At 45.2% G+C, this 26,118-nt stretch overlaps 1 protein-coding gene across 3 annotated transcripts in view; it reads left to right on the forward strand.

The window, feature by feature from the left end:
- Nucleotides 1-26,118, forward strand: part of ANKRD29 (ankyrin repeat domain 29) — a 46,619-nt gene that overhangs the window by 9,571 nt on the left and 10,930 nt on the right. Inside the window, exons 2-8 of one of the 3 annotated variants that reach the window (XR_014075063.1) lie at nucleotides 4,507-4,874; nucleotides 4,968-5,078; nucleotides 7,108-7,206; nucleotides 9,656-9,754; nucleotides 12,865-12,963; nucleotides 16,553-16,651; nucleotides 24,002-24,185. Coding sequence is in view for 2 of the 3 variants with exons in the window: in XM_081563266.1 (XP_081419392.1) it covers nucleotides 4,968-5,078; nucleotides 7,108-7,206; nucleotides 9,656-9,754; nucleotides 12,865-12,963; nucleotides 16,553-16,651 (507 nt within the window). In the remaining variant the exon portion in view is untranslated. The remainder of the gene's footprint in view (nucleotides 1-4,506; nucleotides 4,875-4,967; nucleotides 5,079-7,107; nucleotides 7,207-9,655; nucleotides 9,755-12,864; nucleotides 12,964-16,552; nucleotides 16,652-24,001; nucleotides 24,186-26,118) is intronic. The other 2 variants (XM_081563266.1, XM_081563267.1) reach the window with 2 other exon arrangements.

Genomic DNA, 26,118 nt, shown 5'->3' on the forward strand with positions numbered 1-26,118 from the left:
TACTTTTTCTCTGTGGTTTCCTATCATTTACAGAAGTGTAATGATACTTACAACACAGGTTTAACGCTCAGTTAATGTTTTTTAAGTGACTCTGTAAATTTCAGCCATTTAGCACAAAGTGGAACGGTAAGATCTCAAAAACCTCCTTCTGCTCGTGGTCTCTCCACCCTTCTTATCTCCTCATTTAATGTGGCTTCTAACACCAGAGAAATTCATCATTGAACAAAGCCAGTGTTCTCTTGATTAAATTAATTATATACACTTAAAATCCTCATGATTCTCAACTATTTTTTAAGCCAGTAGTTGAGATCTCTACCCCCTCTTAGCTTTTAATCAAAATTCCATTTCTGTACAAGTAACAACTTCCCTTCTGTGTTTCTCTCCCCTTCCTTCCTGTATTTAATTTCTGGTAGTGTGCTAATGAGCAGTGTGTGAGCCAAAATTCTAGCAATAAAGGGGAGCTGGGGGAAGAGAAGAGAAGATGGCATATGTGGAAGGTTGTGCCCTGGTTTTCTCACAAGGTATAAAATATAGGATCTCAGACTCTGGACCCAAACAGACTTAGGTTTGAATCCTAGCTCTGTTACTTTCTAGTGGGATGACCTTGAGTAAGTCATTTCTGTGCCTCAGTTTCCTCATCCTAAAAATGGGAACAGTAGCATCTACCTTGTGGGATTGTTCTGGGAATTAAAAGTGTCAAAGCAATGAGAGTGCCCAGCACACTGCCTGACACAGAGCAGGTTGTCGTTACTGTAACTCATTGTATCACACCGATAACCTGATGCCAGAGACGCGAAGAACCGAGAAAGAGGTTAAATAGTCATCACAGGATTGGTGAAGTGCCTTAGGATTTGTGTGAGGCATTTTCACATGCATCAGCTCCTTTCAAGGCTTAAGGGCTGCCCTGTATAAACCGCATTTTAGAATTATGTGCATATTGTGCCCAGAGGAAGTTTGGAAGTTTACCAAGCAGTGTGGTCTGCAAAGAGAAAGAAGGCCAGGGGACTTTCTCTGTTGACAGAAGAGGAGCTTGGCATGAGGTTGGGAAGGGGGTCACTGGGGTCGCCGCTGCCTGTTTCTTGCTGTCTCAGGAGGAGACTTCTGCAGGAGGCGGGCAGTGGGATGGCTGAAAGCCTAGCCTCGAGCTCCAGACTGCCTGGGGCTGAAGCCTGCCTTGTTGTTCTCATTTATGTCATCCTGAGCAGTAGGGTAGTAATGTTCCCACTTCACTGAGGTGTGTTGCAGAGGATGTGCCAGTGGTATGGAATAAACATTTGGTAAGAAATAGCTTGGGCTTCCCAGGTGGCTCTAGTGTTAAAGAACTAGCCTGCCAGTGCAGGAAACGTAAGAGACACAGGTTCAATACCTGGGTGTGGAAGATGCCCTGGAGGAGGGCATGGCAACCCACTCCAGTATTCTTGCCTGGAGAATCCCATGGACAGAGGAGCCTGGTGAGCTACAGTGCATAAGGTCACGAAGAGTTGGACGCGACTGAGCAACTAAGCACAGGAGGACTCTGCTTTTAGAGCTCACATTTCTTGAATGTTTACTATCGAAAAGCATTTGCACGTATTACCTCATTTATCCTCTAACAACCCGTGACAGAGGCACAGTTGACCCTCTGTGTCTGCAGGTTCTGCATCTGTGGATTCAACCACAGACCAAAAATATTCAGAAAATTTCAGAAAGTTCCAAGCAGGAGAGCTTGAATTTGCCCTGCACTGGCAACTATTTACATTGTGTAAGGTATCATAAGTAACCCACAGATGATTTAAAGTATATGAAAAGATATGTGTAGGTTATATGCAAATAGTTTATATGCAAATACTGTGCCAATTTATATAAGAGACTTGAACATCCACAGATTTTGGTGTCCGCAGGCAGTCCTGGAACCAATCCCCTAAGGATATCACCTATACTAGCACTATTAATATTATTCTCACTTTCCTGGGGCAGAGAGAACTTAAATAACCTCCCCAAGGTCACAGAACAGGGATGCAGCAGGGTCAGGACTTGAACTCGGCTCTCTCTTACCCCAAATCAACAACTTTCTCATGCCTCCACCTGCCAGTAAATCAAGCCCTTGAGGGAAAATGAAAGGTTTACACGTTTTCCCAAAGCTCAGTTTCTGGAACCTTCTACAAAATGGGGATGTCTAGCCTGTGCAGGAGAGGAATCGCCGAAGCCATTCTAAAGCCAGGAGAGGCTCCAGGCCGGAGAGCTTGTTATGACAATAGAAGCTTGTGGTTTTACAGATGGTTTTTGAAAGGCATTTGAGGTTAAAGTGAAACAGAATCACCGAAAATGATTTACAGTTTATTTCTCTCAAGTTCTCATGTTCTCCGGAAAAGCCAGCAGAGCTGTTTCCATGGTGCATATTAAATTCTCTTCCTGATTCACCCTCCCATACTTCATCCTGGCCTCGTGCAGTGTTCCTTATTAAAGGGGCATTGTTTCATGATTTATATACAAGTCAAACCAGCCTGCCGCGGCTTCTCACAGTCACAATTGTAACATCAGGCCCAGCCTGGTGTAAAAGCCACAGACACTGGGTGTGGAAACTGAGACAGTACAGTTTACACCTTCAGGGGAAGCAAATGGTTCACCTGCAATTTAAGGGGAATTTTTTTCCCTCCTAACAGAGCCAGGAAAGCATTGCAAGTATGTTTGTAATCTGCTTATCACTCCCTGCTTCGCCACGCTCTCATCCAAGAATGCACAAGAACACTAAGTTGGGTACGTGCTGAAGGGCTTCTCAAGTGAAATCCTCCCACCCCAGATGCTGCCACCCCTCTGCCACCCCTGGACTTTCACTGTGTTGGCTCCTCGGAGCAGCCAAAACTGTTGGTGTCTGCTTTTTAACTTATTGATGGTGAGTTAGGTACTGTTAGGTCTTCTCTCATAGTTCAGTTGGTAAAGAATCTGCTGGCAATGCAGGACACCCCGCTTCAATTCCTGGGTCGGGAAGATCAGCTGGAGAAGGGAATCTAGTATTCTTGGGCTTCCCTTGTGGCTCAGCTGGTAAAGAATCCGCTTACAATGTGGAGACCTGGGTTCTATCCCTGGGTTGGGAAGATCTTCTGGAGAAGGGAAAAGCTACCCACTCCAGTATTCTGGCCTGGAAAATTCCATGGACTGTATGGTTCATGAGATCGCAAAGAGTCAGACACGACTGAGCCACTTTCACTTTCACTTTTCACTAGGTCTGTAAAAACGTATCAATATTCTTAGATGTATTGCATATAAGACTCTCTGGGTCAGAGGAGTGCTTTGAAGAAAGAAAGTGTTAGTCGCTCAGTCATGTCCAACTCTTTGCGACCCCGTGGGCTGTAGCCCACCAGGCTCCTCTGTCCATGGAATTCTCCAGGCAAGAATACTGGAGTGGGTAACCTTTCCCTTCTCCAGGGAATCTTCCTGACCCAGAGATCAAACCCAGGTCTACCTGCATTGCAGGAGGATTCTTTACCATCTGAGCCACCAGGGAAGCCCCAAGATGAGTGCTTTAAGCCCACCGAAAAAAAGTATTTTTGTTAATTTGAATACTAAAAAATTTCCTGTGAATTCGTCATTAGTAGCAATACTCTGATTTTAATTTTGCCTGTTGGTTCTAACTTTGTAAAGAAAGTGGATGGAAGGAAGGAAACTAGTGTTTATAAGCACATATAACATGCCAGATACGATATTAGCCAATTAACCTACATCACTTTTTAAATTTACTTCTATTTTTTAGTTGTAGTATAATTGCTTTACAGTTATATGTTAGTTTCTGCTGTACAACAGCATGAATCAGCTCTAAATGTACATATTAATATATATATCCCCTTCATCTTGAGCCTCCCTTAACCTACAGCATTTAATTTTTACCATAAACTTCAGGGCATGTCATGTGATCTCCATCTATGCAAGAGGAAACCAGGACTTATCAGGGCCAGTCTATTGCCTAAAGCCAGACTTGAAACCCAGAGCTGTCTGGTTCTGCCTGTCCTTCCACCCCCACCATGAACTTTTCTCTGCAAATCCAAATCAATGCATTTTAGAGAAGGAGGTGGTGCTTCAGTCAGCTCTGCTGCTCTGATTCTGGAGACCTGTTCTCCACCTCTGTTCCTTCCATAGTCATGGTTTCAGGGTTAACTTAGCAACTTTAAAACGACCCCACACTGGAGTGAAGGATCCACCTGAGGTCGCATAGCAACATTTCCTGCCCAGAGTTCTTTGTTCTCAACAGAAACCTCTGGTAAGTTCCAGCTGAATCAAAGAACCTTTGGTAGAGGGAGAGCGAAGCGTTTACACAGGCGGCTGGAACTGAGTAGAAAGCATCGATGACACAGAAAGTTAGTTTGTCTCTCGCTCAGTCATATCCGTCTCTTTGCAACCCCGTGGACTGTAGCCCACCAGGCTCCTCTGTCCATGAACTTTCCCAGGCAAGAATACTGGAGTGGGTAGCCATTCCCTTCTCTAGGGGATCTTCCTGACCCAGGGATTGAACCCAGGTCTCCTACTTTGCAGGAGGATTCTTTACCATCTGAGCCACAGAAAAGATGCTGGTAAACTCAGAATTGGGAGTGATTTCCCTCCGCTTAGAGGCAAGAGACATTTCGGAACATGGCAGGGAAGAAATAGCACTTAAGCAGAACGTTGGCCTTGAAGGATGGGGGGGAAATTCTTTCAAGCAAAAAGGAAACTGTGAACAAAGACACAGGCAGGAAAGTGAGGACATTGGTGGGAAATGGAGTATATTAATAGTGCTGTGTAATCAACAACCCTGCTCTCTGCCACAGCCCCAGGGCTCGGGTTACCTGCATCCCATAGCCAAGTATACAACGATGACCTGCTGCGGGAGGAGCACCTTTCCAATGATCGGACACATCTGGAAAGTCTCCGTTTTGAATGGCAGCACGTGTTTACGTAGCAGTGGTCACATTAATGAAGGTCGATTTTAAAGATTCTGTTTCATTTTGCTTCTGCAGAAGGAAACCCCGCTTGCCAATGCGGCATTCTGGGCAGCGAGGAGGGGCAACCTGACTCTGCTCCGCCTGCTACTGAACAGCGGCCGCGTGGACGTGGACTGTAGGGACAGTGTACGGACTGGTCCATTCAGTACCCGCATGCTAGGAGCTGGCTGTCCCCCGCTGGCATGAGAGCACCTGCTGAATACCCTGCCTTTCACAGTGCTTGTCCCCTTTTTCATGCGCTTGTCCCCTTTATCATGTGTTTGCTTGCCTCATCCTTTTCAAAAAGTCCAAAGCACCATTGTTATTGTTCAGTCACTCAGTCCTGTCCAACTCTTTGCGACCCCATGGACTGCAGCATGCCAGGCTTCCCTGTCCTTTGCTATTTCTCCTGGAGTTTGCTCAGACTTATGCAGAGTACCATGGGGAAACATATCGAGGCAACCATTACCTGCATCAGACAGGAGGGGCCACAGGAAGGGACAGGTCACTGGGAAATCAGAACTGGCCAAGTCCAAGAAGAAAAGGGGTAGGGGGTGATTCAGAGTAGAAGGAGGCTGCCATGGATGGAGGAGTTGGATTTTTTCTGCTGAGAGATGGAAGCCCCCCACCCAGCCTCTTTTCCCTCTACCTTTGCAAACATCAATTCACTCATCAGTGATGGCAGGGAACTGAAACAGGTCCTCCCACCCACTGGCAACATCACTTGCGGAGTCCTTCCCTCCCTAGCCAGAGGCAGTGATCTCTGTTCTCAGCAGGACTTCATGTCTCTGGGGACTAAGAGGACCTCAGATGAGGAGAGAGAGGAGATGTTTTGATTTTAGGGATTAAATATAAATGTTTTCACAGGAGCCTTCTTGTTTTCCTGAAAACAGGGTGTGCCATTTCCAGCGTTTATTACACAAATTTGGTAGGTGATATCAGCCACCAGCCCGAGTGAGGTATCAAAGTTTGCTCCCCTTTGCCCCCGGGAGCATTGGTGCAGGACAGCTCAGGGTGCACCTCCAGACCCACATGTAACTTCATCCCCACTTGCTCTGTGTCCCAGAGTTGGAGCTCTCCCGCTTGCCCTCAGGCACTCACTTTCCTCTGACCGCCAGTAGGGTTTGGCCAGTGGGAGCACTGGTGGGAATCAGAGGCTGGGAGGACAAGGATGTTGGGGAGTCCAGCCCCCGTGTCTTATCTGGTAGCAACACCCTCATGCTGTCTGTCCAGGGAGCCACCACCTGCCTCTCGTGCTTTGGGGCCTGGGCTGGTATCAAAGCCTGACTGTCCCTCCCTCTCAGTCCTGTTCTTTGTGGTTTCCTTACATCCAGAGCATAGCTTTATAAATAGTCTCTTTATTATGCTTTCTTCCAGTTATCCCAGTTTGAATGTACCATCTGTTCTTTGCCAGGACCCAGACTGATTTGGGGTCTTGGGCATCTGTGAACTGGATGTCTGGTCTTACTGGGGGCTTGCTGGGCAGCAGTGCCATACTGGACAGATCTGGAGTGGGAACACCCGAGTTCATTGTGGTCTCACCCGCTGACCATGTTGATGACCAGTTACTCCTTTTTCTTAAAGGCACCCCTTTCCAGACACCCCTGACTTCCAACTTTGTGTCCCTTCCTACATCCACAGATCCTGCTTTTTCATTCTCTTTCTCCTTTGTCCCAACCTCTCTGACTTTTTCTCAGTTGACCATGTTATAGAAGTGAAATGCAATCCATAACAAAGCATTTTGGGGTAATTTGTTTCATTCATCTTCCCTTACTTTAGTATAGATGAAGCCTGACATTTAAAATTTTCTTTGTCCTTTTTGCATTAGTTAATGGTGTTTTGGCTCAGGAATCATTTAATAGGAGTCATAAAATAAGGCAATTCCATTGCTGCTGCCTCAAAATACAGTAGCCATGGTTCACTTGGACTGTGTTTTGATGGTAATGGAAGTAAACAAATGTTTAAATTGAAAAGTCCAGCCTCAGCAGTTTGTCATTTTGCTTTCTCCTGCATCGTCTGCTTTATAAGATTATTCATGAGGCAGTTTTCTTTACTGCGGGAGCTGTTGTGTTCAGCTCAGCCATGTCCTGGGAGGAGCTGACCTTGGCAGCCTCTTCTCCAGGTGCCTCTCTGACGTCATGGTGACCTAACTGCTCACGTGTCTCTCCTCCCCCAGCATGGCACCACGCTCCTCATGGTCGCCTCCTACGCTGGCCACATAGACTGTGTGAAGGAGCTTGTCCTGCAGGGAGCAGACATCAATCTCCAGAGAGAGGTAGGTCAGGTTTGGCACGTGAATAACAGTAATGCTGGTGACAGAGCTGTGAAGTTTACACAGTAGTGAATTGCTAAGAAGAACTCAATGGACATGAATTCGAGCAAACTCTGGGACATAGGAGGAGCCTGGTGTGCTGCAGTCCATGGGGTTGAAAGGGCTGGACATGACTTAGTGATTGAACTTAGTGATTGATTAGAGTACAGCCATCCCAGCAAATCTGTGGGAGATTGGTTCCATGACACCCCCATCCTGTGGATACCAGAAGCCACCGATGCTCAAGTCCTTTATATAAAGTAGCATAATATTTGCATATAACTACACACATCTTCCCATATACTTCTAACATCTCTAGATTACTTATAATACCTATACTCAGTTGCTTCAGTCATGTCCAACTCTTTGCAACCCTGTGGGCTATAGCCCACCAGGCTCTTCTGTCCTTGGGATACTCCAAGCAAGAATACTGGAGTGGGTTGCCATGCCCTCCTCTGAGGGATCTTCCCAACCCAGAGATTAAACCCATGTCTCCTGCTCACCTGCATTGCAGGTGGATTCATTACCCACTGAGCCACCTGGAAAGCCCACCTATTATGTAAATAGTTGCTGGTGCATGGGAAAAAATGTTAGAACTTTCTGGAATTTTTTCAATTTTTTTCTGTGGTTCATTGAATCCACAAATGCAGAACTTACAGATACTGATAGCTGACTCTAATCGTTGGTTTTTTCCTAGGTGACATTAAGCCCGGGTTGCAGACCGTGTTGTATCTAAAGAAGGCTCAGGAAGAGATCATTGGTTTTACTTTAATTGAACAAAACTTCTCAGGCCCTTGTTGTATCTGACATAACCAAACCTGCAACCACTCTCCTTAAACATTCATATGGTTCACCCTGAGCCTAAGTCAGTTCTTCTTTCTTCCCTTGGGATGAGATGTTATAGAATGTATAGGATTTTCGTAGAGATCTTTATATTTTTAGAAGGATCAGGTCACCCACCTGTTGTTGGGGAGGCTCACTGGCTAACCTACCTCAGCCATCCTCACCAAACCGTGTCTGCAGAGGGCTTCTCTGACCAGCCATGTGTTAAATAGGTTTTTCCCCCCAAAATACCACATGGTGAATATCAGACTGAAATGGGAGCCTGTTTGTACAGTCATTCAAGGGAGTCCCATCCAGCCAGAGGATCCAGTCTTGGTCTGACACAGAGGAGCAGTGGAAGGCTGGGCATTCAGGCCTGGGGAGGCTGCATGCATTTCCAGACCAGTTCAGGGCCTGGTGAGCTCACCTTTGTGGAGTCACATCCAAGGTCACACCTAGAGTGAACGTGACCTCAGTCCACCATGACTCAGACCTCAGGTGGGCATCAATGAGCAAGCTCCAAATGAGACAGGAGTGCTTGGTTCTCCTTGATCCACTCTTATTGGAGGTCCTGCCCTGCAGTTCTTTCAGAGAGGATGGTCCCGGAATTCCCTGAGCCAGGCCAGTCTGGAAAAATAGCCAAAGAGAGGCCCTGACCTCACCCTGCATGTTTTGGAAGCTGGAAGAGAGTGCCTGGCAGTGCTGTGGAACTGACGCTTAGAGCAGACTTCTTTGGTTCATTTGTAATCCGTTCTGCAGTATCAGAATATTTGTTTCCTAAAGAAGTACTACCATTGTTTTCTTTATTTGTCTATCTAGACACACAGAGTTTGCACACTTTGGTAGTCTCTAAGATTCACGTCTATTAAGAGGACGAGGGGGCTTCCCTGGTGGCTCAGTGGTAAAAAATCTGCTTGCCAATGCAGGAGATACAGGTTTAATCCCTGATCCAGGAAGATCTCACATGCCTTGAAACAACTAAGCCTGTGCCCCACAACTATTGAGCCTGTGTATTAGAGCCCAGGAGCTGCAACTACTGAGCCCAAGAGCTGCAGCTACTGAATCCCACATGCCTAGAGCCCATGCTCTACAAGCCCATGCAATGAGAAGCCCATGCATTGCAACTAGTGAGTGACCCCTGCTCGCTGAAAATAGAGAAAAGCCCACAAAGCAATGAAACCCCAGCACGGCCAAAAATAAATACAATTATTTAAAAAATAAAAAATGAGGGGGAGGAGGAAATTCCATGGTGGTCCAATGGTTAGGACTCCACGCTTCTACTGCAAGGGGTATGAGTTCAATCCTTGGTCAGGGAACTAATAAGATCCTGCATGCCATGCAGTACCGGCAAAAACAAAAAAAGAGTTTTCCCATTCTAGCCCAGATTTCTCATCCAGACCTTGTTACATCTTAAGGTTTCTGGAGCCCAGCATTCTCCACACTTAGCTTGAGCAAGGAATAGTCTGTTCAAATGTAGTCCCTTCAGGCTAGAGGTTTATATGTAAGGATTTTGTTTTGTTTTGTTGCAATTGTATCAATCAAATGAAATGTAACCAAATATCTTTTAAAACCAGCCCCTCTCTCCTCTCAGTCAGGTACAACTGCCCTTTTTTTTGCTGCCCAACAAGGACATAATGACGTCGTGAGATTTCTCTTTGAATTTGGAGCATCCACTGAATTTAGGACCAAAGTAAGAGAATTTTCTTGATTTTATACCCTATTGAAGAATTTCAGCAGTTATGAGTATTCATTTCTCTTCACTTATAGTATGAATGTTTGCTATGCTATTTACAAGATTCACAAGCCTAAGAAGTTGAGTTTCACAAGGTTAAGTTGTAATGATTCAGGGGTAGTCCTAGGAATTCAATTCAAAGCATGGCATTTTTAGCCTGGGCTAACAATTGGAGAATTTGGCAGGGGGGCGGCTTACATTCTTTCTTGTATTGGTAACTTTCTACTCTGGGACACTAAATTTTGTTATCACAATGGATACAGTGCTTTATGGCTTTTCCTGTTCTCTTCTGCTTTTTTTCTCCTTCAGGGTTAATCCCAGTGCTGTGATAGGAATTATTGGAAATATTAAGCCAATCCTAGTGAATCTTGAGAGATTTCTAAGGAGGCTTTGGCAGGCAGTTTATTTTCTGAGATGTCGCCACTGAGATATATAACATATGATTCCAGTTCATATGGTTGGGCAAGGAATTATGGTTCTTCCTCAAAGAAGTCATTGATTCTTCACATTTGACATGTGAATAGGAAAACTGAAGCTGCAGAAAGATCAGTTTGTCTTCACAATATGATTTTTCATGATAATATTTTATAGCAGAAGAATTTGAACTGTCACATTTTTATAATTGAAAACTTCTGTCTAGCCCAATCATAAAACATTCTTGAAAATTTGCCCTAGTTGGAAACTTTTAGGTTTTCTTAATTCATTGTATGTGATATGTTGATATCAAGGGAGTTTCCAATGGGGTTTTTTTCCTGTTAAAACACTATGAAGTAGATCTGAATTTCAGAAAGGGTTTCTGTCTTTTCTTAAACCTGCAGTCAGATTGTGTACATGCCCCTAGACATGCTGAGTATAATACATAGTAATCCAAAACACATGTGTTCATACCCTTTATGTTAATTATCATTTAATTTTTAATTATAAAAGTGACACAACTAAATATAAAAAGTGGAAGTTCTACAAATCTCAGGTTCAACTCTGAACTAAGTCGAATGATTGTGTGTGACCAGATTCTTCATTCTTCCTGGGTAACAAGTTAGGGCTGGCCTTTGTACATGAGCCAGACTGTACTACCTTGGAAATCCATGGAACACAGGCCCAGGGTGAGCAACACCACGTTATTTCCATTAGGACAGCTGCAGGTGGCCAAGAGCTTTCTCTGGGAAGAAGACAGTGTTGGGAAGCTTTGCGTTTTAATACAGTCCTGTCAGACAAAATTGACTTTGTCTCAACAACTGTTCTTATTGTAATTAAACTTGCGTGCATGCTAAGTCGTTGCAGTTGAGTCTGACTCTTTGCAACCCCATGGACTGTAGCCCGCCAGACACCTCTGTCCTTGGGATTTGCCAGGCAAGAATACTGGGGTAGGTTGCCATTTTCTTCCCCAGGGGATCTTGCTGACCCAGGGATCAAACTTGTGTCTCTTATGTCTCCTTCATTGGCAGGCAGGTTCTTTACTGCTGGTGCCACCTGGGAAGTCCTATGTCCCCCCAAATGTGTTTTTTCTAAACAAAAGGTATCAGCTCTTCTATAACAATCATCATGTTTTATCTATTCTCTAAACCCAGACAAAGAGCTGGGAAGATTGACACAACATAACGTGGAAATGTTGGTGCTCATTGCTATTATTAACCAATTTCTTGATGCCCAGCCACCCCACACCACACCCATCTCCACTGACCTCAGCCTTCCAATCTTTCTCCTCCATTCCCTACCCTTCAACATGCCCCTCTTTCCCACCACATAGCCCATCCCTCGCTGAAGCCTTACTCAGCCACGTGCATCCTCCAGCGTCTTGCTGCTATAGCAGTGTTTCTCCAAGGGAGCCCTGTCCCCCTGGCACCTACACCTCACAGTCACCTCTCATGACTGGTCAAAAGCCTATATCTGGGCCTCACTCCAGATCTACTGAATCTGAGGGTGTGGCTCCGAGGGTAGGCATTTTGAATGAACACTCTTATGCCCAAATTTAGGACCCACACTGTCTTATGTTTATGATTTGTATTTCAAAACCAAATTCCACATTCTTCCATCATTTATAATTAGCTCAAATGTCCAAATACCCATTCATAGAGCCAAACAAACAACACAGCAATCCTAGATGGAGAAGAAAAAACCTCAGCCCAGCACCTGAGAAAAACCATTAAGGGCTTCAGTTGACCACAGACTCTGAGTCAGTAGTGTGGTGTGGTTGGCATCAAAACAAATTCTAATTTAGGCGCAGAGATAAAGGCAAGAGTTGATGGAACCAAGGAATGTCCCGTCAGACCATGTCTACTTTGCAGTGCTCTGTTGAGTCCTAGCATCTGCATTTTAAAAGAGGTTTGGACAGATTGGCACATGTTCAAAGGAAAATGCAAAGTAGGAGTGTGCGAAGCATATGGAATATGCTGTAGTTATCCCTGCTCTGAGTGCATGTAGATCTTGTCCAAGAAGGCAGGGGCCCAGAGAGTGACTCCCTAAATACACCTTAATCTCAGAGGCCTACAACTGGGCAGACCCACAGGGAGAAGCTAGTTACCGTTCTGGTAATTCCAAGACACAACTGGTTGGTACAGTCTTTCTGTTCTTTGTTTCCTTTATTGAGAGACAAAGAGATGATTCTGCATTTGACATGAGAAATTTCTAAATTAATTATAGTAACTTAGATATCTATAATGTATCTCAAGCAAGTCACCTGAGTGTACAACGTAGTGACGTCCTTAAGATGAACTCTGGGGGTTTCCCTGGTGGTTCAGTGGCTAAGATGCCACACTCCCAATGCAGGGGGTCCAGGTTCAATTCCCGGTCAGGGAACTAGATCCCGCATGCTGCAACTAAAGATTTCTAGTGCCACCACTAAAAAGATCCTGCATTCCATAACTAAGACCCAGCGCAGCCAAAAAAAAAAAAAGATGAACTCTGTCACGATTATAAAGAAAAAAGTAAAAAAGATTAAAGAGGAAAAGTCAATTTGTTATTATGTGTGGGAAATGCTTTTCAAAAATTCTCACCATGCGAAAAGCATCTGCCTGGTAAGATTTGTGCTAGCCCTGTTTCTAATGCGTTTATTCTTTGCGTGACCACAGGATGGAGGCACTGCCCTACTGGCTGCCAGTCAGTATGGGCACATGCGGGTGGTGGAGACCTTGCTGAAGCACGGAGCCAACATCCACGACCAGCTCTATGTGAGTGTGTTTCAAGGGGGCTTTCGGGGGACGCTTGCTCATTGCCTCAGCACATATAGCATCACAGTCTAAATTCTGATGCTGGAAGTGGCATCTGAGCCGTCAAGGAAACAAAAGAGTTAACTGGATGAGCCTTTTCTATGTAGAAATCACATAATCATTATTTATCTTTGCTCTTTTAAGTCTCTCGCACATATGAAGTATTTCACATACCTATGCAATTAAGATCCTCAAAAATCATGTGATACATATTTATTTATAACAAGCCTAGTGTATGGACTTGCTGAAAACCAAAATAAACTCTCCTGTTGTAGAGTTCTTTGGGAGGAAGAGCACAGAAAAAAAAGGAGAAATCAAGTTGTTTGAAAGAGAAATGAGGCTGGATGGAGGAAGATTTCTGAAATACGTGCATGCCGTTGACCTTGAAAGGCATCCACTGCCAGCGTGGGTCTGTTTGCATTTATTGCCAGTGTGGGTCTGTTTGCATCCACTGCCATGTGGGTCTGTTTGCAGCTGATTAGCAATTAGCACATTACCCAAGTACTCTTAATGGTCACTGTAATTCTGTGGAATTTATGGCAAATGTTATTCTGGTTTTGGAGTAAGAAGTGAAACATGGGGAGATGAAGTGACTGGACAGTCTCATGGTGAGGAGTGCAAGAATCCCTGCTTCCATTTATCTAGCAGCTTTTTTTGAGGCTATTGTACCACCAGACATGAACCCTGTGCCCAGAATCACTAGACTTTCATAGACCTGTAATGAGATGTGTGGGTGTGAACTTTTCCATTTGAACACCCTTTCCAGAGTCTACAGGGAACCTCTGACAGATCACAGGCCTCTTTGAAGTGCAGAGGAGCTCGCCTTAGCCTTGGGACTTCAAAACCTGCTCCCACTCTTTGAGCCGATAGCATTCCTGGTACCATGACTGAACTACTTGACCATGATCTGAAGGAGTGATTCTCAACTCTGGCTGCACAGGAGAACCACCCAGGGAGCAGTAAAAAATTTCGCTTCCTGGGTCCACCCAGGCTTCCCAAGTGGCTCAGTGGTGAAGAATTCACCTGCAGTGCAGGAGACACAGTACACTCGAGTTTGATCCCTGGATTGGGAAGATTTCCTGGAAGAGGGCATGGCAGCCCACTCCAGTATTCTTGCCTGGAGAATCCCACGGACAGAGGAGCTTGGCAGGCTACAGTTCATAGGGTCGCAAAGAGTCGGACACGACTGAAGTGACCTAACATAGCACAGCATAGAATTTGTACTATTGGATAACATTCTTCCATAAGGCTCATTGAGGCGGCACTTAATTTTAGACATGTAGAGTTTCTAAACTTTCCTGTGATCAGTTCAGTTCAGTTCAGTTGCTCAGTCGTGTCCGACTCTTTGCGACCCCATGAATCGCAGCACGCCAGGCCTCCCTGTCCATCACCAACTCCCGGAGTTTACCCAAACTCATGTCCATCGAGTTGGTGATGCCATCTCATCCTCTGTCGTCCCCTTCTCCTCCTGCCCCCAATCCTTCCCAGCATTAGGGTCTTTTCCAATGAGTCAGCTCTTCGTATCAGGTGGCCAAAGTATTGGAGTTTCAGCTTCAACATCAGTCCTTCCAATGAACACCCAGGACTGATCTCCTTTAGGATGGACTAGTTGGATCTCCTTGCAGTCCAAGGGACTCTCAAGAGTCTTCTCCAACACCACAGTTCAAAAGCAAAAAATTCCATGCTCCAGAACTTTGATTTTATGCTTAGACTCTTACCCTTACCTGAACAGTCCTAAATAAATGTTTCCATTAACAACAGTTGAAATACAGGGCCAGGGAGGTGGTGTCAATGATTCCTGAAAACTTCTAGGAACAGAACTGTTTAATTCATGGTTTAAAAAAAAAAAAGAATCCAATGCAGGGAAGATCCATTTTGGAAAATTTGTAAGAGTTAACACTTCTATGTCAGGGAAGCCTTTCTGTGGCAGCACAGTAAGAAACAGCTGAAAATTGTATCCCCGTATCAAACATCTGCTTAAAAATCTGTCCAGGCTGATTAATTTCCTAATGATTGCCTTGGGGGAGTCTGAGTGCTCTGCTGACACCCGGTGGAAAGCCAGCACCCTCTGCCTGGCTGGACTTGCAGGGAAGGTGCTCGGAACGTGTGGTTAGTGTTCCGACAGGAGGGGTGGTTATCAGCTGGGAGAACTAGTTTTCCACTGTGCATCTGAAAGTGCATCTGTGAGAGCTGTCTTCATGGAGAGAGCACCTCGCAGGAGGCATACTCTGGATGGACTGATGTACTAGCTGAAATTAACCAGTGGTGCCCCTTCAAGAAAAAAGTGCCCAGAAGATGTAGACACCCAGTTAAGAAGAGAACTAAAGAATTTGGTAACAAGCGGTTACTTTGGGGTTTCATGCAGGAATGCTTAGTTGTGTGTATAGGTATTGTTGGAGTCTGCTGGCCTGGCAGGGAGAAAGTTCATGGACATTCTTACCAGGGTGGGTATTCTGAAAGCATCTTGTGTTTTAAAGCGTAGAGAAACTGCAAGTCTGGAGAACATGGATAAGGAAATACAAAAGAGAATGCAGTAGGGAATATCTAATTAAAAGAATGGGGCTTCCCTGGTGGCGCAGTGGTAAAGAATCCGCCTGCGAATGCAGGAGATGAGGGTTCGATCCCTGGTCAGGAAAATCCCCCGGAGAAGGAAATGGCAACCCACTCCAGTATTCTTGCCACGGTAATCCCATGGACAGAGGAGCCTGGCAGGGTACAGTCCATGGCGTCGCAAAGAATCGGACACAACTGAGTGACTGAACAGCAACAAACAAAAATTAAAAGGATACTGTTCATACCCGATTCATGAAAGCACACAAAGTAGATTTGGGGGATTTTTTTTAATTAACATGCTTTTATGGGTGTGTGGGTGTGGTTTTTTAAGAGTTTTATTGTTCTAAAAACATTCAGATTTTTAATGTCCTGATGTGCTCTCTAGAGCACAGGCTCAATAGTTGTGGTGCACGGGCTTAGCTGCCCCAGGCCATGTAGGATCTTCCCTAATCAGGAATCAAACCTGTGTCTCCTGCATTGGCAGGCAGATTCTTTACCACTGAGCCACCAGGGAAGCCCTTAGTTTTTGTTTTTTAAATGAACAGCTTAACTCTTAGTGACAAAAGGATTGCAATGGAAAACTGTATTGTGTATTTTTTTTTATCCTAAATAAAAGAGAGTGGACTCTGAGATCACACAACAAAAGCAGAAGGCAGCTAATGAGAAAGCTGTGTGGACAGAGAAAAATGACGACTCTTTGGAAAACCAGAGTTTTGCAACTAGATGTATCATAAGCTCTATGACCAAGATTTTATAGCGTGAACAGTCATTGCATATGTTGTAACCCATCCTTATACAGCTGTTTTAAACTTTACCTTTCACCCTTAGTGTAATGTTTTAGAACTATTCTTCAAAGAATAAAATACCATGCATATTAAAAAGGGGGAAGGGAGGGGTGGAAATGGAAACTTGTATTAAACATATGTATCAGTATTATAAAATCGAATTTCTTTTAAAATAAATAATTTCTTAACACTTTACATTTGCTAACTTTCAGGATGGAGCCACTGCACTCTTCCTAGCAGCCCAAGGGGGTTACTTGGATGTGATTCGATTATTGTTATCATCAGGCGCAAAAGTCAACCAGCCGAGGCAGGTAATGTTTGCGTGTGCGCATGCATGTGGGGTGGTGGGCAGGGTGGGCTTGCAGTCCTGCAGCAGCACCTGCCTAAGATAACCAGTCAGATCTGAGTGTCTCTGAAGCCTTTTTGCCTCTGGATGAAAGTCCATCCTTGATCACAGCTTCTCCTGTTCTTTGCTTTGGGCTCACCTGAAAGCCTGTGAAATCAGGCTGACATCACCATTCAATATGTTTGGTGTTGAGGTCAGGTACATACTCTGCCACCTCCTGTTCAAATAAATGATGTCTGCACTGAGGTCAGGAGAGTAGGCTAGACTGGGTCGTAGGTAAATCTAGGCAGGTCAGGTAGCCTTGCCGTTGCTCAGCCCCTCTGCTGATATGCTGCCTTATCTCTTCCCCACCACTTCTTGTGCTGAGCCAAAGTGTTCTTAGTGGGTTCTGTAGTTGCATCTCTCAGATTACAGCACTGTTGAGACTTGATTTAGCAAAAGCCAAGATGTTATCTGGAGAATCAATTAACTGATACTTAAAGAAAGGACCACAAGGTAACCCAGGGCTTCCCTGGTGGCACAGCGGTAAAGAATCTGCCTGTAGTGCAGGAGACACAGGAGACACGGGTTCAGTTCAATCCCTGGGTGGGGAAGATCCCCTGGAGAAGGGCTTGGCAACCCACTCCAGTATTCTCACTTGGAGAATCCCCACAGACAGAGGAGCCTGGTGGGCTACAGTCCATAGGGTCGCAGAGTCGGACATGACTGAAGCGACTTAGCACGCATGCACGCACAAAGCCACATTTATAAATGGTAAAGAACCATCCAAATGTAAGGCTTTATAATTAGCTTCTATCAGAACTATTTCTTCACTAATTCATTTGTTTTAAATGAAACATTTCAGATTAGGGTAACCTTACTTTTAAAGGTAGTTTTCTAGGGAAAAGGGCAAGCTGATAACTTGCCAGGAGGTTATACACAGGCAGATTTCCACTGTGATGTGGCCCTGATATGGGAAGGCCTGTTTGCTCATCAGTGAATAGCCTAAAGGAGATCAGTCCTGGGTGTTCACTGGAAGGACTGATGTTGAAGCTGAAACTCCAACACTCGGCCACCTGATGCGAAGAGCTGACTCATTGAAAAGACCCTGATGCTGGGAAAGATTGAGGGCAGGAGGAGAAAGAGACGACAGAGGATGAGATGGTTGGATGGCATCACCGACTCAATGGACATGAGTTTGGGTAAACTCCGGGAGTTGATGATGGACAAGGAGGCCTGGCGTGCTGCAATTCACGGGGTCGCAAAGAGTCGGACACAAATGAGCGACTGAACTGAACTGAATAGCCGTGGGAACCTTGGGGCTTCCCTGGTGGCTCAGTGGTAAAGAAACTGCCTGCCAGTGCAGGAGACATGGGTTCAATCTCTAAATCGGGAAGATCCCCTGAAGAAGGAAATGGTAACCCACTCCAGTATTCTTGCTTGGAGAATCCCATGGACAGAGGAGCCTGTAAGCTACAGTCCACGGGGTCACAGAGAGTCGGACATAACTTAGTGACTAAACACCAACAACCACAAATGTAAAATGAGTTGTATGATGATATGAAAACCAGGAAGTTAAAGAGTAACCCAGCAGTGCCATGGTAACCACAATACACCACTGCTGTTTTTCATTCCTCAGGAATGAGGATAACCTGGGTGAAGTGGGTGACCCAGCCTGGGAATGGGAGGACCCCGCCCTTGGGTCAAGGGTCAAGTGACATGCCTTCCCAACAGCTACATCTAATGCAGCTGTTTGGAATTGTCAGCATCCAGCTCTGAAAAGATTGTTATTTAGGGAGAGGTGTTTTATAAAATAAAAATCGCCATGGCAGTGGGGGGCCTGTGGGAAGCGATGAAATTTTTCCTTTCCATAGAGTCCACTAACCCCCTTGTACCCTCAAACCATAATCTTTTTACTGCCTTCCCACAAGCTTATAGTTAAAGGTTATCTACCCAGGTCAAACTAGTCCAAATTCTGTCTTCTCTGCAAGAGTCAACTCCGCATATTTAATTCCATTTCAAGAAACAAAAAGTGTCAGAAATACAGAAAAAGTAATATCAACCTCAGCTGACTTTGACAAAAGTTATAAAGAGATTAGGGCTTCCCAGGTGGCTCAGATGGTAAAGAATCCACCTGCAGTGCAGGAGATGCAGGTTCAGTCCCTGGGTTGGGAAGATCCCCGGGAAAAGGGAATGGCAACTCCAGTAGTCTTGCCTGGGAAATACCATGGACAGAGGAGCCTGGCAGGCTACAGTCTATGGGGCCGCAAAGAGTCGGACATTACTGAGGGACTAACACTCTCACTTCACTTTCATGAAGAGGTTAAAAAAAGTCTAATTGAAAGTTTCCATTAAAATGGCCTGCACATGGTAGACATTTACAGAGATAGGACATTTGGAAGCCGATATTTTATTCTGAAATCTCAGCTGACACATTGAATCATTGTCTGAATATTCCTGAGTTTACAAAATAAGGACAAGGATATTTGCCTAGTTTAATTTCTTAAAGTTTTTAGGTAAATATGATTTCTAATTTTTGTTTCACCATCCCATGGAGTCCTGACATGGTATGATACACTCTGCCAGGATGTGAACAGAGCTGCACTGAAATTATTCAGCTAATATTCGATCTGAGCTGCAGGGAATCCAAATGGTAGTAGGCAAGACTTTTCCTTGTAATTCTATCACTGAAGAACTAACTGAAAATCCTTTTAGTAGTCTTATAACTCTTGTGAGAAGGAGTCATTAATCATAAAGCAAGTCATAGGCAGGTTAGGGAAAGACTAAATTCTTTTCTTCTGTCTTTTTTTTTTTATCCCTAGAAAGAGCTTGAAAAATTTCCCCTTTTAAGTTGTCCTAAATAAAGAGGTCAAGAGTCACAGACATATGTGAACTCCACTGTCATTTAAAACCTCATTTTCAGTTCCGTCCATGCTTCCTCACCAAGTAGAGTTGCTATGACTCAGACGTTTTTAATCAGTAGCTGAGATGGCTAATCCGTGTGTTTTTCTACCAACAAGGAGTTTCTCAGGTGGTGCCAGCAGTAAAGAACTCACCTGCCAATGCAGGAGACATGAGTTCCATCCCTGGGTCTGGAAGATCCCCTGGAGAAGGGGATAGCTACCCACTCCAGTATTCTTGCCTGGAAAATTCCACAGACAGAGGAGCCTGGCAGGCTGCACACCATGGGGTTGCAAAGAGTTGGACACGACTGAAATGACTTAGCACACCTACCAATATACTTTTCCCATCTCAATTCACACAGCCTATTAAAATGATGCTTTTATGGAGTGGCGAAGGTCAGGCTCTATACCTGGAGATGAGGTTGGCCTGTCATCAACTCATCTCTGTCTAGTTCTCTTAATGTGCTAATCAGCATTTCTTTGAAGCCTGACCAAAAGGTCATCTCATAAAGTGCCTTCTCTAATAGAAGCCTTGGTTTGGACTTGTATCCGTCCAATCCAAGAGAGAGGCCGGGACCCAGACAGCATCCTTTCACCCGGGTTGTAAGCTTGGAGAGCAACCCAGTGGTGGGCGCTGGGCAACGTGGAGTCATCAGGTGGGTATGGTGTCCTGAGGGCTCTGAGATGGGAGTGGACAGCAATAGGGAGACCTGCTTGTTCTCAGAAGAGCTGTGTTGACCACCAGAGGACAGCCTATGGCGTGGGCAGAGTTCCCATGAGGCCTGGAAGGCTACAGTGCATGGTGATCAGTGATTGGGAACTGGAACAAGGCTCTGATGTAGGGCCCAGGCTCCTGAGCAGGACACCAGTCCCAGGGGCTTTCTAAGAGCCAGACCCAGACCTCAGGACTGGGGCCAGGGGTGGGGAAAGTGAGCAGCTTGGTGGTTATGGGAATATGGACAAGCAAATGAAACAGAGTTTCAGTTTTGCTTAGTAACTGTATGACCTCGAGCAAATTTGCTTACTGTCCCTGAATCTCATTTTTTAAAACTGTAAAACCATGATCATAATGGTATCTTCACTATGGGAGTACTGTGAGTATTAAAAAAAATATTCCCTGCAAAACTTCCTGCAGTGGCCAGTATACACCAAGGGCCTAGTGAATGTTAGGTTTTGCTGTTTTCATTCCTAGTCCATCCAGGCCTTCCTGCTTCCTTGGAACAGAAAACCCATCAGAAATCAAGGCTGCTCTTTTTCTCTCGTAAGCCAAGCAGTCTCTGTCATCTCAAAGTCCTTTCTTGCCTCTCTCTCTTTCGCTCCCCACTCCTTTTTATTTTGATCAGCTTCCTCTGTCCACTTATCTCGCATGTGGTCCCCAAGTTTCCAAGTCAGACTCCCAAACTCTTGGGGTAGCCATGTCACTGAGGCTCAGCCCTGCTCCCCAGGCCGCGGCTGGCCTGCCCATCCTTGGTCTGATCACCTGTGGCTGGGAGAATGGGTCACAGTGTGGACAATGCAAGCATCAGGTAGCATTTTCTACAGATTCGTTTGCTGGACCAGGGACACAGAATAGAAGGACACAGTACTGAGAAATGGGCTCCAGGTCAGGGCTCCAGGGCTGGTAGCAAAGTTGTCTCCATGTTGAACCCCCAAGTGTTACTGATGAGGTTCCTTGTAATCTCTCGCATGTGTGCATGCTAAGTCGCTTAGTCGTGTCCGACTCTTTGCTCTTCTATGGACTAGAGCCCGCCAGGCTCTTCTGTCCACGGGATTCTCCAGGCAAGAATACTGGAGTGGGTTGCCCTGCCCTCCTCCAGGGGATCTTCCGGACCCAGGGATCGAACTCTCATCTTTTACATCTCCTGCGTTGGCAGGTGGGTACTTTACCACTAGCGCCACCTGGGAAGCCCTAATCTCCCCCAATTTAGAACAGAATTGGTCTTCAGCACTTTCTGTCTGGCTGGAGCATGCAGGTGAAGTAGCCTAAGTGTATGTGCTAGAAAGCAATAGAAGCAAAGAGCTAGTGCCACTTAATATACTTATTGCCATGTATTTCTAGGTGGCTCAGTGGTAAAGAATCCACCTGCTAGTGCAAGAGATGCAGGTTTGATCCCTGAGTTGGGAGGATCCACTGGAGAAGGGCATGGCAACCCACTCCGGTATTCTTGCCGGGAAAATCCCATGGACAGAGGAGCCTGGCAGGCTGTAGTCCACGGGGTCACAAAGAGTCAGACATGACTGAGCACACACTCACACACATGGGAGAGAATGGTTTTAATTCTTTTTTCTAAATCATCTTTAGGAGCCTAAAAAGACCGAATAAAATTTAGTCTCTAATACAAGTCATGTCCTATACTCCCATCTCATGCTGTGACCTCTGTATAAAAATAGAGGAGACTTGAAAATATTATCTGAAATGGAATGAGGGAATGACAGAGCCAGAAGGAACTGCAAAAGTCCCCTATTTAACCATACATCGGGTATAGAAGCTGTTTGGTGATCAGCCACTGTCAAACCTCTCCAGGCTTGGGGATCTCATTACTACTTCATCAGCTTATTTAATCTTTAACCAGCCCACCTTATTATTCCTTTCTTGCACTGAGCCAATGTATCACTTGGTATGCAAAGTAAGTCTAAACTGTTTTCTACTTGACATGCACAAATAGTAAATGACAGCTGTCATGATCCCCATGAATCCCATCTTCAAGCTAAATGTTCTGTTTCTTTTCTAAGTGCTGGTGAAGTTGTAACTTCTACTTCATGAAAGTTTCTTTGATTTAATATACTTTGACTGTATGTTTTTGTCAAGAAATAATTTAATATAAATATTTTCAGATGTTTTTCCTACTCCTTTTCTCTCCAAAACTCTACAAAAAAGCACTAAATTGACCTGATTGCCATCAGTTTTATTACAGTCATTGTCACAATGATTCTAATAGAAGGAAAATATATGAAAAAGCAAAGATTATGGTGTAGAGAAGAAGAAAACCTGTCCTCTTCACAGACTAGATAATCAGCTGATAAATAATTGGATCACATTCAGCTTCCTGGGTTCAAAAATCAGCTTTGGTGGTAACATAAATGGAAAGGAAATCCAAAAAAGGGCATATATATATAGTATAGCTGATTCACTTTGCTGTAAAGTAGAAACTAACACAACATTGTAAAGCAACTATACTTCAATAAAAATTAATTTTTTTAAAAAAGGCAAAAATAAAAATCAGCTCTGGAGAAGTAAGCACCAGTAAGGAAATACACAGATTTCCCCCAAATCTCATTTTCTCAATCAATCCTACCTGCTCAGTCAGTTTTGGCTTAGGATAACTAGGAGAATCAACTTAAAGTACATGGAATGTTTTGTAAACAAAAGTTCAAATTAACTTACTGTTTTTCATGATCAATAATATTCAGGTCTGGTTACCATTTTCTAAGCATCTGTTGGCCACTCCTTGTGCTGAGCGCATTTCTGTATGCTTTCTCCTTCACAAATATCTCTGAAGCTAATGTTTTTGCAGAAGGCTGACACTGAGGCTCAGAGGAATTTGTCTAAGTTCTCTCAACCAGGAAGTGGTGACTTTTTTTTCCACCTACCATGACTATTGCAATTAAGGTGACAACGTTTGAGTGTTAGCATCACTGTTACGATATTAATAGTTGTTGCTAATAAAGCACCTCTCAGCACTTTTCCACGTATTAGTATCAATTAATGTATGTATGCTAAGTTGCTTCAGTTGAGTCCGACTCTTTGTGACCCTATGAACTGTAGTCCACCATGCTCCTCTCTGTCCATGGGATTCTCCAGGCAAGAATACTGGAGTAGGTTGCCATGCCCTCCTCCAGGAGGGGATCTTCCAGACCCAGGGATTGAACCTGGGTCTCCTGCATTGCAGGCTGATTCTTTACTTTCTGAGCCACCAGGGAAGCCCTGTGTCATTAACAGAGTTTAAAAACAACTAAGCCCTTGGAAAGCACAGGCAACAGCGCGCTGGCTTTCTTTCCTTGCCTGCCCTCTGGTGGCCATAACGACAAAGAGCAGATGAACCCAGAGCTAGCTGGAGGGGAAAGTGCATTAGCACCTGGGGAAATCTTTTGTGGAGCCCAGACTCTCTGTCCTGTCTCCTGGGGCCCCACCCATATCCCTTGGGCTGCAGCCAACTGGCTTTCCCACCCAGCCTGAGCCAGCCACGCCTATCCACTCCACTGTGACTGTAAATGTTCTTCCTTCTATGTAGAAGACCATTTTCCCTCTCTCCCCACCTGGCAAAATTCTAGTTCTCCCTGGAGACCCAGCTCATACCACCCCATCTGAGAAGCTGACCCTGTCACCCCCACACAGTAAGAGGGTCCCTCTCTGGGTTCATCCTGGGCATTTCGTCTGTACTTTATTGTGGCACTGCAGTCATACTGATATTTCCATGTCTCTTCTCCACTAGGCTGCGTTCCTTTGAGAACTGAGACCAGGTCTTGTTTTTAGTTCTCCTCCCGAGACTTAGAAGATGCTTAATAATTGTTGGGTGTTTGAATGAACAAACAAAAGATTGGTTGAATCCTGAATTTGGAGAATCAAATTAAACAATGAGTGCAGAAGTGCTTTGTAAACTCAAAGTACAGATGAAGGTATATTTACTTTGCTAATGATAAAGAATATATAGCGATGTCCCTGATGGTCCAGTGGTTTGAACTTTGTCTTCCAATACAGGGGGTGTGGGTTCAATCCCTGGTTGGTGAACTAAGATTCCACAGGCCTCATGGTCAAAAAACCAAAACATAAAACAGAAACAATATTGTAACAAATTCAATAAAGACTTCAAAAATGGTGGTAGTTTAGTCCCTAAGTCGTGTCCTACTCTTGCAACCCCATGGACTATAGCCCACCAGGCTCCTCTGTCCATGGTATTTTCCTGGAGTGCATTGCCATTTCCTTCTCCAGGGGATCTCCCCAACCCAGGGATCGAACCCAAGTCTCCTGCACTGCAGGTAGTGTCCTACATTGCAGGCAGATTCTTTACCCACTGAGCCACGAGGGAAGCCCATATTAAAAAAAAAAAAAAAATCTTAAAAAAGAATATTCAGATTCAAGGATATGTCTAACTAAGAGGCCCTTGTAGAGCGAAGTTGGTCAAGGTGTCTCCAGCCTTCTTCCATCCTTTGTTCCAGCACCTCTTCCCCATTTCTCCTCCAAGACAGAGGTGATATCCTCTGACCCCCCTCAGCACTACCAGATCCTTCTAGGCTCCTGGTTTGCCATCACCCACCACCTCGTTCAAAGACTTTGGTAATCTGTCCATTTCAGGACAGCGGTGGGCAGTGACCCTGTGGCTGCTGCAGGTGGTACCCTCGAGTTGAAATGATATCCTCCAACAGAAAGTGAAACTATAGAATCTTGCTCTTCAGCCCGCAGTCCCACTGATGAGTAATTTAGTCTGATCTGATTAAGGCATCTCTTTGGGTTCCATTACCTTAATTACGTCTGAGGTTAAGGTTGGTCAGTTCTGGGTTCTCCCTCCTCTTGCCCATCTATCCAAGTGACCCAGGTTCTCAGAGGTCAGAGTACCACCATGGCGTTGAGGTGGGGGTGGAGATGCTCCTGTCTGCTTCCTCTGCTAGCTTGTCCAGCTCCCTGACCTCTAAGCCTCTTGTGCTGGTCCCCTCAAGGGGCAACTGGTCTCCCAGATGCAGGTCCTGCCATCAGCTATGCTCTTGACATTCTGTAGCCTTGTCTCCCTCACCCAGGCTCACCCCAGGCCGCTGTTCAGCCAGCACTTCTGATGTCCCACAGGCAGGCAGGGACTCCTGGGTGGATGTGACCAGGGGAGTTGGGGGCCACATCCAGCATTGGTCCAGACGGCTCCCCCGGTCATTTCTCTTCTACCTGGGAGGCACTAGCCAAGCGCAGAGCTCCTCTAAGGGGTTTGCAGTGTTCCTGGGTTTCATCTCAAGAACAGGAGAAAGTCCTTTCCCATCTTGGAATTCACCGTAACTGATCTGAGTGTTACTGGCACCCGAGCTTACCAACCCAGTTTCAACCCAGAGCTGGCAGAAAACACAGACACTCATGACCCGCCTCCCCGCTCCCTCTCTAGTGAGTCCTTCCTGGAACTAGCAGGGTTTTCTAGTTTCCTTTCTGACCAGCAGGAACCACCCTCCTTCCTGTCAAATCCTTCTCTGTCTCTTTGCTGTTTCACTTTTCCTTCTCTGGAGCAACACACCTCAGTTTCATGACCCCAGTGTTCACAGGAAGAAAAGACTCACAGGGAAAATAACACTCAGGAAGTGTTACTAAAACCATCGCTCTGCTGTAGCTGGGCAATGTTGCAGCAACCCCCAGAAGACACAGCGTCACATCCTGTATTAAATTATAGTCCCTGAAAACGAGGTGATGCTGGGGGATTCCGAACACAGAAAAAGAGTGAGAGCAATGTCTTTAGCTTTCTGACACTCGGACAGCCTCAGAGGAAACCATCCCCTCTTCTGTGAGAATGAGAGGCCCCCGAGAAGCACGGTGTGTTGTGTGAACCCGCCAGTAAAGCAAAGGGGTAGAGTCCGGGGG

The sequence above is a fragment of the Giraffa tippelskirchi genome, chromosome 14, assembly GCF_054371585.1.
Source record: "Giraffa tippelskirchi isolate mGirTip1 chromosome 14, T2T-mGirTip1v1.2.pri, whole genome shotgun sequence".
NCBI classification, from domain to species: domain Eukaryota; kingdom Metazoa; phylum Chordata; class Mammalia; order Artiodactyla; family Giraffidae; genus Giraffa; species Giraffa tippelskirchi.